Genomic DNA, 15728 nt, shown 5'->3' on the forward strand with positions numbered 1-15728 from the left:
TGGCCAGTGTTGGATCCATGCTGCAGATTGTAGAGCTTGGATACTCCCTCCTATGCAAAATCTGAGTAATTCTAACAAGAATTACTTTGACATTTATGCAGAAGATGAAACCATTGATCTATCTGATGCTGTTCCAAACAAATACAAGAGGTGGCAGACGGGTTGGAACTAAATGATCTTCAGGTCCTTTCCAACCCTAACTACTCTATGATTCTATGGTAAAAAAAGGTAAGTAGTGGTCATAGACATTATCCATGTAGCCATGTACACCTCCTTACTGATGCATCATGTTATCTGACATTAGTATTTTTATTCAAACAACATTAAAGATTCCCACTTTGCTCAAAAAGTCTTCACTGCACAGTCATTTTTGAGTTTTGATAGTGTATTAACTAGTCCAGCTTACATACATGTCGATCCTCTATCTTCACGAAACCCACCTCAGTAATTAAAAATCCATTAAATTAAATCCATGCATATATATATTTAAGACCAAACTATGAGTAAAATTCCTAGTAATTATAGCATCAATCCTAGTTATATTGTAATAGAAATTGAAGCTTTTAATGCAGTTAAGAAATAAATCTGCACACTATATAAGACAGACTTTGAATATTTTCCTGAAATTGACATTTTTTTTTTCCTTTTGTTTACCATCCCAGGTACTAGAAATAACAACAGAACTCTGTTGACCTTGGTACAAGAATTAAAGAGTGAGGTATGCATTTGATTTTTCCTTTTTATCACAGTAGTAATGCAATTTCATGCTTTTTTCAGTAATGCTTTTTCCTTTGAAATATAGCCAATAGTATTAACATGAAACGTAGGTGATTCTGCCAACATAAACTAAGTATTTCTAGCACCTGTTAAACAGAAGTATCTCTTTAAAATATACACCCCAGTAACCCTTAAAAGATATGCATTATATATGCAGCACATTGTTGTCATAACTACAAGTGGATATAAGATTTTGGACAATAAATCTGAAACACTGGATATTTTCAGCCCAAAAAAATTTATTAAGACAAAATCTCATGAATACCAAAGAGAGTTTTAACCGATTAAATACCATGACTTTGTAGCAACATATGGTTCATTACTTCATTTATCAGGAATTACATGGGTACAGTTTACAAATACTGTAATTTCAGCCAGATACACAGTTAAAGGTGTTCTGCTGGGCATCTCAAATAGCTTAAATGGAATTTGGCCCTTAGATAGTACCTGGACTCCTTGCTCCTGGAAAGTAAGACAACTGCAATGACTTTTGGAAGTTCAGAAATCCACCTTACACCTTAATTCACCCTTCACCAAGCTTCTTTGCAGCTCTCTCCATTCCCTAGGATTTCATCTATATCCTTTAAAATTGGTCCCAGGCTTTTCCCACCAGTTTTCCAGCACTGGCATCACAGAAGCCTGCACTTCACACATGCGTGATACACAGAGACCTTCTGACAGCCATCAGCATTCAGAGCACACTCTGCTCTCCAACCAGCTTCAGAAATAGTCACTAATATATAATGGAAGCTTGAGATGAAAACAAAACTAACCTGATCTATCGAATGAATCATCAAATACAACTCTGCAGGTTTTCCCATTGTTGAGGATGGTCTTCGCTGCACCAGGATCATAACTAGCAAACCATGGTAGCAGGGAGGGATCATAATGCACTTCTTTGTTATTGATTTCAATAGGTGACTGATGGCGTCCTTTGGCAATCGGGTAATTTTTGTGCCACTGATCTGGTCCTAGAAAGAAGGCCAGAGAAACATCAAGACAACCTTTTCCAGCTAGGTATGAATTACACTCATGTTACGATTAAATGCAAGCTTGGCTTTACTTAGCTACAGAACATCAATTAAATGTACTAATAAATAGGTTACTAATAGTCTGGTTGTTAGTCATGCCATGTGAAGAGTTTCACTGTATAATTAGTATAGCAATTAGATTATTCTAGTTGAAATACTGGATACTGCAAGTCATTCAACTGAACCTAAACCTTCATAGCAACCGCAAGACTTATCAGGAGACTGACAATACAGCAAGGAAGGAAACTAGAGAAGTATGCTCTAAGTCTACCAGTAGCTAGACATATGATGGGATATACCCAAATGATTGCCCAGAGAAGTTGTGGATGCTTTATCCATAGAAGTGTTCAAGGCAAGGCTGGATGGGGCTTTGAGCAACATGGTTTTGTGGAATGTGTCTCTGCCCATGGCAGGGGCATTGGAAATTTATGATCTTCGATTTCTTTCGACCTAAACCATTTCATGTCTCTATGACGGTATGATTCCAATGTGGCACCACGCAATCATCTGGAAAGAGAAAAGGCCACTGATACCTGAAGAAGCCAGAAATGTGCAAAATGGATTTAATTATCATCACAGTTCTAGTAAGAACTTAATGTAGAAGAAGCCTGACTGAGGTCGGGTTTACAGCCTCTGCAGGCAGGAAGGATGGCGCCTGCGCTGTGGGCAAGCACTACTCCTCCTGCAACAAGGCTAACCTAAAGCTGGAGTTTAAAGCTCTGTCAAATGTTAAATTACATTAACAGTAGGAAAACTGACTTTATTTAACTTAAGAGACCTCTCTGCACCGCCTCTCCTTCCACCTGCTTCTCCTCTTCCACACCTGCGAGCGACGACCCAGGCCCGACTGGTGCCCACAGTCCCCCCGTTCGTGGATGGCTGTGCTCGCCAGCCCGCAGCAGAGCGGAGCCGGGCCGCGGTCTCACTCACCGTTGTCGCTGTCGTAGCCCCACGGGTAGTAGTTGGGGTTAATCATGGTGTCGGTGTCGCTGCCGCGCTCCGGCGCCGCGCCTCAGCCTCTCCCGGCGGCTGTGGCAGCACGGCGGCCTCCTCTCACGGCGGCTTTTTATAGACTCCCGCCAACTCCATGTCCTTACCCGGGAGGGACCGCATTGCCCCGGCCGGCGGGGGCGGGCAGAGCCGCGCCGCCTCACACTGCCCGCCCGCAGCTGCTGTGCTGAAGCGCCCGGCGTCGCCGGGTGATTCTTCTTAGAGCTGCCGCTGGGTACGGGGGTCGAGGGTCTCCCGCTGTGGGAGGATCCCTGCGCGGGGGATCCGGTATGAAAACCTGGTCGTGCTTGTGCCGGGGCTGCCTGTAAAGGAGCCAGCCCGGCACAGTGGGTGAGGGGAAAGAAGCCTGCCCCGACGCCAAGAACATCGAGTGTGGAAAAGCACTAATGTCCAGAAATAGGTACAATATTAAATTCAAACGAGATACGTATCTGTGTACACACACAGACAAGAACACACATACACCAGCAAGCTTTCTAATTCTGAAATTATATTTACAGGTCTGGCTGTGCTTTTTATGATTGTTTGCAGAAAGCCTGTTTGCCGTAAGCATCAGGTCTGGAAAGCCTGGGTCCGTCCACAGGAGACCCACTGGTGATGAGTTTCACACTCTATGTGCAGCTGGGGGTGAGGGGACCAATCCAACAGCTCCTGTATGCAAGGTTCCAACCCTTCCCTATGGAATTTCCACATATACGCTTGGGTTCCAGCACTGCTCCCCACTGTGCTGTCTCCTACTGCCTTCCTGAAAAGCTTCTCTGCAAAAAATGGGTAGCATTAATTGCCCCTGGCCTTTAAAAAGGTGCTGCTTCCCACTGTGAGGACTCTTGGAAACTGGAAATGGTTAAACTAGCTGAAGACCCAGTTCCTGCCACCTCCAGATAAAATATGCATTATCAAATTAAGCATAGAATCATAGAATCAACTAGGTTGGAAAAGACCTTTAGGATCAAGTCCAGCCATTACCCCAGGACTGCCAAGTGCACTGCTAAACCATGTCAAAACAGCAGGAACTGCTCACGGACTGGGGGCATGTCACTGGGTCTGGATGGACCCTGGCACGACCTCCTTTGCAACAGGTCTGTTGTCCTCATAAAGCTGAATTAGGATGAGTTGCAACAGGTGCAGGGGAGACAAGGGAACTAAAGAGCTTCTTTTATGAGAGGAGACTAAAGGCTTAGTGAATGAATGGTATAAGGGGAAGTGACAGCTGTCTGTATATACACACCATCAGAGAGGTAAACACCAAGAAATTACAAGAGTTACTGAAGTTAAAGAGCAATGTTAGCCAAGGATCAACTATATATACATGTGCCATGAACAGTTTGAGACAAGATAACAGATGAAGATTTGGGACCACCCAAGGTATTCTAGTAACTCCAGTAACTTTGCAATGCCGAAAGTGGAGACATGAATAAGGTACACAGGAGCTATATATTTATGCCCTACAGATCACATACTATTTCCCACTTCTTCCTCAGTTTTCACTTCCATTTCCCACCGTCTTCTTACTGCCATGACCCACAGACAAATTTCCAAATCCAAATCATCTCCCAGTGACTCAGTACACTCACCACTTACAGACAGAGCTGTACTGCAAACATGACCATAGTCTCCCTGTAGCAGCCCAGTCATACATTTGCTCAGATGGAACCCAGCTCTCTTCACTTTTCCAGTTTCTGAGTTTATTTATATGACTGACTATGTGTCAAATGTTACTGTCCTTGAACAGGCAGGGGTCACCAGCATTGAGGCCATATTGCTGAAATCGCAGCTGCGCTGGGCAGGGCACGTCTCTAGGATGAAGGATCACTGCCTCCCTAAGATTGTGTTTTACAGTGAACTCACCACTGGTTGCCGCAAGAGAAGTGCCCCAAAGAAGAGATATAAGGACTCCCTGAAACAATAACTCAGCCTTGGCTATATTGACTACCATCAGTGGTCCACCTTGGCCTCCAATCGGGAGACTTGGAAACACACCTTACATAACACCGTTGTCTCCTTTGAGAACGCACGCAGAACTAGTCTCAAGGAGAGAAAGAATCGCGCCCCACCTATACCACCCAAGGAGACCTTTCGCTGTGCTTTTTGCAATCAGATTTGCCTATCCCACATTGGCTTTTCAGTCATCAGCATGCTTGTAGTAAGCATGGGTAAAGCCCTTCCCAAATCTTCGTTCATGAAGTCAAGCCACGATGATGATGAAGATATATATATATATAGATATATATATAGATATATATCTATATATATATATATATAAAGCTTTAATTTTCTCCTGAAAGCCAAATTAATGTTAAGTCAGGGAAAACATAGTTCTAGGGCCTCCTCCATTCATTGATTCATTGAAGTTGATCAGTTGGTCTTACCTTCCACATACAGAGCTTCCCCAGTATCCCCATTTTTGAATAAGTGCCTTACACCCACCAAAAGAACTTCCTTGCCCAGTAAGAAAGAGATGGATGGCAAGAACACAAAGCCCTGGGAGATTTAATCTGATCAAATCTAATCTTTGGAATTAACTGCTTTAAACAGGGGTTGATCTACATAAGCTTCTTCCAGAATGTTATTTGCTTTTTTAAAGATTTTATTAATATATCACAGAATCATTAAAACTCCCCAAATCAAAGAAAGAGAGAAAGATTGAGAGAAAGAGACTAACTTTATTTTTTAAGTTTTAAAGAGGATTCTTTTTAATTTGACAACAAAAGAGAATTCCTTTGGATCCCAGCGAGGCTCCTCCTTTTTTTTGAAAATGTTTCTCCTCCACACATACATTTATAGGTTGTATTACCATGAAGAATTATTGTTGGTATTTGCTCTTTATATAACAGTAGCAGTCAGAGGACCTATCATGCTAGATATTGTACAAACATTTAATAAGGCCTTCTTCAGAGGCCTGAGAGACACATCGGAAGCAGGTAGGCAGTCAGGAGCACTGATAGTAGCTCATAATTATGAAGCAGAATAATGAGACAGAAATAGGATTCCATGCACAAAATCAAGTTTTGATGTCCTGATTTCTTGATGAGCTATGGAAATCTATTTCAGTCCCATCTGTGTATTGTGATTAATAAATGTACAGCTGCTTTAGATAATAGTAAAGTTAGATTTACAAAATATATGATGGACTTGGTCTCTAATCTAAAATAAATCTTAAGATCAAGTTTAGAGATGAAAAGCAGTCAGGAAGTGAGATTAAAAATTACCAGGCAACATCTATCCACTAAAAAAAATAAACAGGCAAATTCAACACAAGGAATCCTATAAACTTTCTAGTTAGATAGCCATTCTGGTGTTACTGTAACTGTTACCCAGATGGCATATCCGCTGAAAGGTAAGTTCCTGTTCAGAACTGGAGCAATCTGCTCATGTGTGCTCTGGCACTGAGGCTTGGAATAGTAAGAATTTGACCTCATGTCATGTTAGAATAGTAAGAATTTGACCTCATATTAAACAGGTGATTAAGTTTACCAGGATAATTTTCTAAAGCTTATACAAGCCATATATTCTTAATCCTTGGTTATTAACTGATATGATAAAACTTTCAATCTTAGGATACAAACACACATAAGGAAAACTGGGAAGAGAAACCCAAACTCTTTATAAACTTAAGCAGCAGTCCTACTTCCCCAGTCTAAAATGCCCAGATCTCACTTTTCCTCTGACCATATTCACTGTAGCGTGTGTTTAACAGAAGATATTTATGGTTCATATGCCTTTAAATACTCCATTAAATGGTTTAGAAGTAAGGCCAACCTCAGCACTTTTAGAATTAGGGTCCAGATCCTGCCCTTTACCTGCCTTTTTAGAAGGATTGAAATATATCAGAACTTAAATAATTTTACAGTATAGCTAGTGAGAGGCAAAGTCCCCAGACAGAAAGCATAGCATGAATCCACATTCCTTACATGTCATGGAGAAGTGCTCAACAAAAGCATCTTCTGTGTCAGTAAACTAAAAACTCTGAGAAACACAGTGGGAGGGTAGATCTGCAATTGTGAGGATCCATCAGCCAAAGCCTTCATGCTACTGATGGTGGTGGGGGCAAAGATACAAAAATGACTTCCAGAAATAGATAAGAGGTTGTGTTTGCTCATGTTTCATAACTCACTTCCAGAGAGTGGAGGAGGTTGCTATTGCTAGTAATACTGACATAGCAACTCCTTCCAAATGCCTTTTATTTAGGCTTTGCTCAGGATACCAGGAATTAGTGCAAGATCCATGACTGATTACCAAACTATCACCTCAACATATTGTTTCCACTCCTTATGATTATTCACTTTTCCTTACAGATACACAGGACAAAAGATTGTTAACCCAAGAGTGTGTGGTTTCATTTTGAACAAGTGCAAGAGTAATTCCTGTTCAAAGAGACAAAGGCAAGTAGTTGGCCAAGAGATTTAGGTTGGGCAGTTATATTTACTTCTCAAACACATGCTTGGACTTCACACTTCAGCTGGATCTTTTTCCACATAATACTAATCACCATTAAAGCTAAGGCTTTGACAGGAGGAGTGAAGAAATGAGTTGAAGCTTATTCTGAATTTAGGTACAGGGTGTGCACAAAAATATTTTAATAAAGGGCTAATTATATTCAAAATATCAAGCTAAGAATTACTATATTTCTCTTAGCATAACTGTGTCTTCATTCCTGGATTTAGACGTATGTTTTTCCAAACTCATCAAATCAGAATGTATAAATTTTGCTTTCATTATAAATATAAAGGTACATTAATTCTTCCAAGTTATTCACATTTTACAGAAGTCTCAGCAACTAAGATGCTTTCATCTCTAACTACATAAATTTCCCATATTGACATTTTGCTGAGAACATGAGAAAGAAGCTATGAAGCTATGGCACTACTCAGCCACACAGAGGGTCAAATTATAGAAGATTGAAAAGACTTTAATGTATAACCATAGAATGTAATGTAATTGCCGGCCTGCTTCTTTCATAACAAAAGAGTTAAGCTTTTTCTGTGGTACTTTTATAATTCCTGTTATTAAGCCTAGGAAGAATCAGCTCCTGCTGCATTAGGTTATTACAGGATTCTCATCCAAAGATTCTTGTTCCTTGCATGCTTTCTTTTCAGAACTACATCTGTTTACATCTGTTTCACCCCCAAAATAATTTTTAATACAGTATGTACAGAATGGAATACAGAGCAGAAGAAACAGATAAGACATCTGTGGGAAAGTAATGAGACTATGGCAGGTATTTCACACAGTCTTCAGCGACTGCATCCAGAGCCTTTAAATGATGTGAAGTTTGGTGGCAAGTACACCAAACAGCTTCAGCAGAGAGAATTTTGAGAGCTGAAGGTCCTGTGGGTATTTTGTGGATCACCAAAAGAGAGCAATGAAATCATACTTCATCAGAATAGCTGTCAGCTACTTGCAAAGAAATTTACCTAAGTTATCTATAATTTTACACTGAAAGGAAGATACATAAATACTTTATTGTTAGACCTTTATTGACTATAACCCTCCCAAAATTTGAAAATCAGATGGTCACACTCAGAAAAGTAATTGGCTTAATAAATATTAAGTAGACAATATTTTCCATTTGTCATTTCATTATTGTGACTCAGCATAGTGGTGTATTGATGAAAAAATGTAGAGAAAAATTATACCATAAGGATTTAAAATTTTATCTTCAAATATAGTTGAAAAAAATGCTGCAAACAATGATAATAATCTTTTAAGGGAGTGAATGAAGCACTGCTTTTCAAAAGGATGTAGTCAGAAAATGTCATTTTAGTCTTGTATCTATACATGAAAAGCATCCAGAGAGGATGAAATCCCTGTATTATTAGGTGCTTGGAAAGCCCTCTTAGTGAACTGCTGGTCAGCTACAGTGCCTCAGGTATTTGTATAGCAGGCATATTATTCAGTAAGTCTGAAAAATGCACATATGCAATAGAATAAAAATCTGAGGAAAATGTGCTGGAAAAAGGGAGGCCTTTAATACCTGCTACTTTATACATATAAGCTTGCCTAAAACTAGCCTAGAAAGATCCATCCTCAGAACTGCAGCATATTTGAGAAATGTGTTGGATCAGCATCACACAAGCCAGTTGGCTAAGCATTACGACATCATCTTGATGACATTTCTCTGTCTGTCTGCTTCGAAGTAATGCGATAACTATGGAATGGGTAGCACTATAACACTCTAGCAGCTTAAATACCTCTGGAGTTTTCTGCAGATCAAGTAAACAGCCAGCTGGTCACAGCAGTTAATAGTGCACTGCCCAACTATAAATGTGTTTTCCCTATTCATCTTCCCAATTAGGTATATTTACTGATAAATCACTGAGTGATTTATTGGCTGAGCAGGAAAAAAAGAAGAGGGAAATAAAGGGAAAAACAGGGATATGAAGCCTCTGTTGTGTGACGGAGAGAATAGGCTGGGCAAGGGACATAATGGAACCCTTTGCTGCAAGGAGAATGGGAGCTGAGTATGGGAAAAGGATAACAGAAACTGATATAAATTCCTGGGGCAAGCAGAAAAGAGAAAGGGGACTGAATAGAAAGGGGCAGCAGTGAAGAAAAAGATGGGAAAAGATTTGTGGCACAAGAATTATTTGCATGATAGAGGATAGGCTTGTTGCCAGGAGTCCATGAAACAAAAAGGAGAAAAGGAAGGCAGTTTAAATGTCTGTGAGTGGAGAACATAAAAAAGCCATTGGGAAGATCAATAAACATGTCCAGTAAAAGCAGTAATATATTGGTACAGTCCTCCTCTACACATGGAGTCCCCATCCTTGAAAGTTCGTACGTCTATGGTCAAAAAGAAAGAGGCAAGTCAAAGAGATTATGCTAATTTAAAAGAATTTAAAGTAGCTACATATTCAGATACTCTGGAAAAGATTTGACCTAGTAGAGTATCCATTACTGTGCTGGAGTGAAGTTTCATTTGTTTTATTTACTGGCAAAACTTTAATGACCTGAACAGTGGCACTTGAAAATACACCCTCAGCAAGTTCAAGCCTGAAATCATGGGCTGCTATCCGGAGGAGACCAGACAGGCTGAGAAGAGGGCTGGCAGGAGCTTCCTGCAGTTCAACAAAGGCAGCACAGAGCCTGGTACCACCTCTCTGCACAAGGACATGCTGGGGCTGACCGGCCACAGGCAGCTTTGCAAGAAAGGACAGGGAGATTCTGGTGAACAACACGTGGTGTGCCCTTGCAGTGGTGCACACCAAGCTGCGTTAACAGAAGCATTGCCAGCAGGTTGATGGAAGTGATAATTTCCCTGTCTTCAACATTTGTGCAATGGGTCCTTCTGTTCAATTTTGAGCCTGCTAGTGTAAGAAAGACACTGAATAAGTGTGAGTGCAGTGGAGAGCCAGTATAAAGTTAGTGGGCTGGAGCATATGACAGGCACAGAGAAGCTGAGTGTGCTGGATTTGTTCAGTCAGCAGAGCAGCCTAGGATACGGCTGCTTTAATTCTGTTTCACCTCAGTGCCTGGCTGAAGCATGATTGCACCATGTTACAGAACAGTTTTGGAATGATTGGTTTGTGCATAGTGCAAATAGTACATGCCTTCTATTTTAATTAGAAATTTGTGGAAAATAATATAATGAAAAAAAAGCTGCAGAAAGCACCATACTGCTTTGCAGCTGATTGCACAAAGCATGCCTGGCAGTGTGCAAAATACATTCACATGGTTCTTTTCATTGAGTATGCCATAGTTGGTGTGACATGCCACAGCCAAGAAGCCAGTTTGTCATATGCCTTCCACTTCACTGAAATTTCTGCCAGGCTATGGAAAACATGGTAGGCATGAATGGAAACCTGTCAACAGCCAGATCTTTGTCTGCCAAAATAAAAAGAACAACATACTGAGTTAAATATGTTGCTATTATGTCACAATCCCTATTTTTCACACAGTTTCTGTTGTTGAAGGGCAGAATCTGATACTTACTAAGAGTAGCTAGCTCTATAAAATATCTTTCTGCCGGGATTCGTTTTTATTTCTACTCATTTACAAAATCCCAGAGCTGCTATGGCATATTCTGCTCCACCACTTAATGTTATTTAAAAGTCCACATGAGCCACAATTATATTAAAGCAAGAAACAATGCAAATTTTGTTAGTAATTTTGACACATTCTCAGGTAAAGACGTTTTTATGTGGATGAACTAGGAAAAAAAACCCAAGTAAACACATTTAGGTGAATGTTAAAAATGTGTTGGCACTCTTGGCTGCAGCGCTGGGTAAAATGCTGTATTTCAGCATATGTTCCCATCAACTCACTTTGCAATGCAGTGCAGCTACAACACATAATTGTGAGCTCATTTGGATACTTTCTGGATGCCATCCAGCCATTTCTGTCAACTGCATTGTTTTGCCTGCTACCTTCCTTTCAAAGCCCTGGAAAATATTTGCTTCTGTATGCATGCACACACACACATCACCAATATTTAATTGTCAAAGCCAACAGATTTCCTTCATTGAATGTACAGCAGGCTAGGCTGAACAATCAAAATATGCTAAGCCAAGTATACTACTGGATGGGAAGAGGACCACACTAGTTTCAGAATAACAGCTTGTATCACTACAGTAGTGGTGATGGTAATGCAAGTTAAACCAGGAACATGTATTCCTGTGCAAAGATCTCATCTGCAGAAGTCTACCTGGTGTTCATGAGATGGGTCAACCAGACTGCTGCGTAGTGCAAGGAGCTCCCAAATTACTCCAAGTTTGGCAACTCTTTGTCAGCCTGTTGTTCAAAAATCCAACAAGTCCACATTGGCTACATCAGTGGAGTCTTGCATCCTGCAGTAACCATCTCCTGTGCAAAAAGAAGCATGCTTTTCTAGACCAGACATAGGTAAGCAAGAAGAGTCACAGAAGGAAGACTGATGATGGAAAGGCTCCCCAAAATCCTACCAAAAACTAAAGAAAAAAAAATTAAACATGAAAGCAAACTTTAGAACAGAGCCTGCTGCTAGAGACAACTCTGGCACAAGGTAAGCAGTAAGATAGATAGTCATTGAAACAGACTGGCAAAATACTCTGTCGATCTTATGTACATAGAGATAGAGAAGCATGTGGAGGAACCATGTCCACAGCAAGACCTGATGCGGGATACATAACACTAAGCCATAGATTATTTGGGGAAAAAGAAGTGAGAAGAGTTTCTGGGCTGTGGCCAGTGTAATTATGTAGATGGAGTTGGATTTAGCTTGTGTTATGGTGAAGCCCATGCCATTTCCTTCCCCGCATGCAACCCAGAGCATACTCCAAATGGAGAAAGTGTAAATAACAAAAGTTATTTGTATGCTTTAACTAAGTGTCCATATAGTGATTGAAAAAATAGAATCAGATCATAAATTCCAACAAATACTAACAGGATAGATTGATTATACAGAGATTCCCAGCAACAAGGAGTAGATGGGAAAGCTTTCTGCATTCTAGTTTAAGATTAAGTGAATGTCCTCACATATTCTCTCCACCATTTCCAACTAGCAAAGCTTGGCATTTTTTGTGCATCAGACAGACTAGACAGTGAGTCAGAAGGTGAGGCAAGGAGATGTTCAACAGTTTGTTTTCTGAACAGTTATAAGCATGCATTGCTATGATGCTTATTTATCAGTCATGAAGTTTTCTCTATGCATGCATAAACATAATTCATCTACTCCTTTTTCCTGCATGAAAAAGTGTTCTTGAGCTCTCTTGCTGACATGGAACTATGTGCACTTAAGTTCATTATATTTGTCCAGGCAAGTTCTAGAGGATCTTTTATTCAACAGTTCAGTCACAGTAAATATTGCCAAGTGAAGAGGCTACTCACTTGAACAGGTGTGTTATGAACTGGACTTTATAATCCTGCAATATGAAGATACAAATGCAAGTATTAAGAAATGGATCACTGTTTAACTTGAAGTTATATGGTTCTAGGCATAGCGTTACGTAGATGCTTCTGTGAAGCTGTTCCAGGGAAATCTTTTCTGAATCATGGGACTTCATGAAAGACATTTCAATGCAACAAGAAAAATTAAAATAAAATAGAGAGCTCTAAGGTATTGCTTCTTTTTGTTCAGCATATAATTACAGAGCAAACGAATACCAGAAACCTATTTAAAAATGTCTAACCCTTCAGTCAGATCCTGTGACAAGTGAATACTGTGCTTCCTGCATAGATAACAGAGAGTAAAGAGGACAGACGAGCTCAGCAAAGTAGCAGGAGCAGCAGATTTTTTCAGGTTTCCAAAAATGGCTTATTTACTGGCAGTGCTAAATTCTATTAAATGTAACTGACACGATTTTGTACTAGGAAATATTAGCCATTAAAAGTTCAGACTGAATGGAATATAAAATAACAGAAAGCACAACTCAGTGTAACTCAGTTCATATCCCTGGATAAGAGGTCACAATTGAGAGTCCTTCAAGAAGCTGGGCAGGCAAGATTCTCTGTGTTAGACCTTCACTCCCCATCAGCTCTAAGGGAGGAGGAGATAGATACCTGTATACACAGCAAATATTATGATTTTGATTTTTGGTTTTTAAGGCTGTGGGAAGCACATACAGGAATTCTGGTTGGGAATGTTTAAACTGTTTTATGGGACTTACAGTGGCATTGAAGTAGTCTGAAGATGGACATTAGTATAAGAACATAATTATTTTTGTTGTTAATTAATACTGTACCATAGTAAGTCCTAGCACAATTGCTACTTTAAAAGCAGAAGACATGTTTCATATCCTCAACTTTTATTTGGATTGAGCTGACTCCATGCCTTTTGCAGACTTTTTTGGTGGTGGAAGTTACAGCAAAGTGCTCTGAGACATTAGGCATGGAAAGTATTGTTTCTAAACTTGCATCCCCTACCTTTCCCAAAAAAGACAATGAAATCAGTGTTTCAATTATAGGTCTTACACACTGTTGGGCAATGAATCAACTTTCATCTGTTTATTCAAGGGTCAGTAACATTTGTTTAGCTATAAATTTAGGTATGTTGCAGACACTGATGCCATCCGCTGCTCAGTCATGCCTGACAAGAAAAATTATTATTCCTTGATTATACTCTTTCTCCAAGAGAGATTTATTACACAGACAATGCACAACACTGTGGGAGCTCTTAAATTAGGCTTTAATGGTTGGCAGCCTGCAGTGTTAAGAAAAAAAAAAATGAATCAATGTTCTCTGAAAGAAGTGAACTTTAATAGAAATGCCTTCGGTTTTTAATTCAGTGGAGAAATTATTATAGCCGCGAAGGATGATTGAGACATCATGTGCAGAGACAAAAGGAATATGTAGATTGAAAAAGCTAGTCAGACAGGCTATTGCTAGTATTCAGGGCAACATGTCCTGCAGTCCTGGTCTCATGATTGCTCAAATCAGCAACCAGTTTGGTGTGTATCACTGGGGAATTTTCATCTTTAGTTCCTACTGTGTGAAAGGATTCTTTAGAACTTTAAGAATGGAATTAGCTGGACTTTTTTCAACCTATAGAAGCAAAAGCACTTATATACACAGACTTTGCATGAGTAAACATGCAGGCAAAATACAAAAGCTTTTTAGATGGAGATGGATACTAGTCCGCTACTATCCACGTTTATTTAAACACAGGATCTCATAGCTTAAGAGTAACTTGGATAAACTAGATTTGTTTCAATGCTTATTTAGTTACTCCTGCAGGCTAGAGGAATCCTCTGTGTGGCAGCTCAGGCCTCCAGGTAGCTGCAAGTAGTGACAGAAACGTGAACGTTGAGGAACTGGCTCCACCGTGTGGGCTATGGGAAATGAATATTAAAAGGCCATCAAGAAGCACTGGACATTCACTTGTTTGCACTATGTTTGTCTATGGGATAAAGGTAGGATTAATAGTGGGAATGTCAGGGAAAAAAAAAATACTGGGAGGAACGGGAAAAAAAAAACCCTTAACCTACTAAAACTTTATTGTTGCCACTCTACTGGCCTGAGAGAACTGGCCTATGGTCTCCCTGATCTAGCCCAGTGAGGAAGTTGGTTTAACTCCAGGAAGGCGTTTTGAGTTCTTCGGCAGTTTCCTGACAGATCTTCTTCAAGATATTAGTAACAGTAGGAGTGTGACAGTGTGCAACTCAAATTCACCAAAGGCTTATTTTTTCCTAACACTTACTGCATGTTCTGCCTACAGATGGCGTGATAGAAGTGCAAAAGCATGAGTTAAGGTAAACCTTGGGCTTGGAGAATTAGTGGCACAGTAGTGAGACTCTAGATTTCCCAGGTGTACAGATAACATTCTGTGTAACTGCTCCTGCTTGTGCTAAGTCCAGGTATGGTTCAGTGGTGCAGCCACTTCTTCTGCATACCTGATAGCATCATCATTTCCATCCTGTCGGATTTTCCTGGAAAGGCAGGAGGCCATCTCCAGAGAGATCTTGTTAAACAGAGTTCTTAACAGACGAGTTGCAATTTATTATGCCAATCTTTTAATTTTTCTGAAGCAGAGACAGCTCCTTTGACTTTTCAGTTAATTTTGTTATTTATTATTTATTTGTTTATTTATCATTCACACAAATACTGAATGCTTGCCTTTTTAAAATTAAAAGCTTTGGAGATGCAGTTTTATCTGCTCCTCTTTTAATTAGAATGGATGCAACCTGCAATAATCAATGCTAGATTCATTTCAAGGACAAGCATGCTTCTTCACTGAAATCCAAACTACAATTGTATCACACATAATCTCCTGTTGGATTCATGATTAATTGATAAGTAAATCTGGCATTTGTTGTTTACAGGATTAAGTGGATTCTACACATCCTTTTAAGTATTAAGCTGCCTAGTCTAAATATAAAAAGCTAAAGCTTTCACACTGTTGGTGTTTATTTTTCTAGCAATATCACAAAGTCTCCATTTGTATTCAAGCCTGTTTCTGTGTTTTAAGTAACACAAAATTTACAGGCTTTCTGTCTC

The 15728-nt window shown here is 39.8% G+C and overlaps 1 protein-coding gene across 1 annotated transcript in view; it reads right to left on the reverse strand.

The window, feature by feature from the left end:
- The window catches only part of LOC308218245 (carbonic anhydrase 3-like), a gene marked incomplete at both ends in the record, with an annotated part of 14260 nt that extends 11476 nt beyond the window's left edge, over nt 1-2784 (reverse strand). The window contains 2 exons of the mRNA XM_080639723.1: nt 1551-1748; nt 2739-2784. Coding sequence (XP_080495849.1) covers nt 1551-1748; nt 2739-2784 — 244 coding nt within the window. The remainder of the gene's footprint in view (nt 1-1550; nt 1749-2738) is intronic.
- Between the last annotated feature and the right edge of the window lie 12944 nt (nt 2785-15728).

This window comes from Psittacula echo (genome assembly GCF_963264785.1).
Source record: "Psittacula echo genome assembly, contig: SUPER_2_unloc_1, whole genome shotgun sequence".
NCBI classification, from domain to species: Eukaryota; Metazoa; Chordata; class Aves; order Psittaciformes; family Psittacidae; genus Psittacula; species Psittacula echo.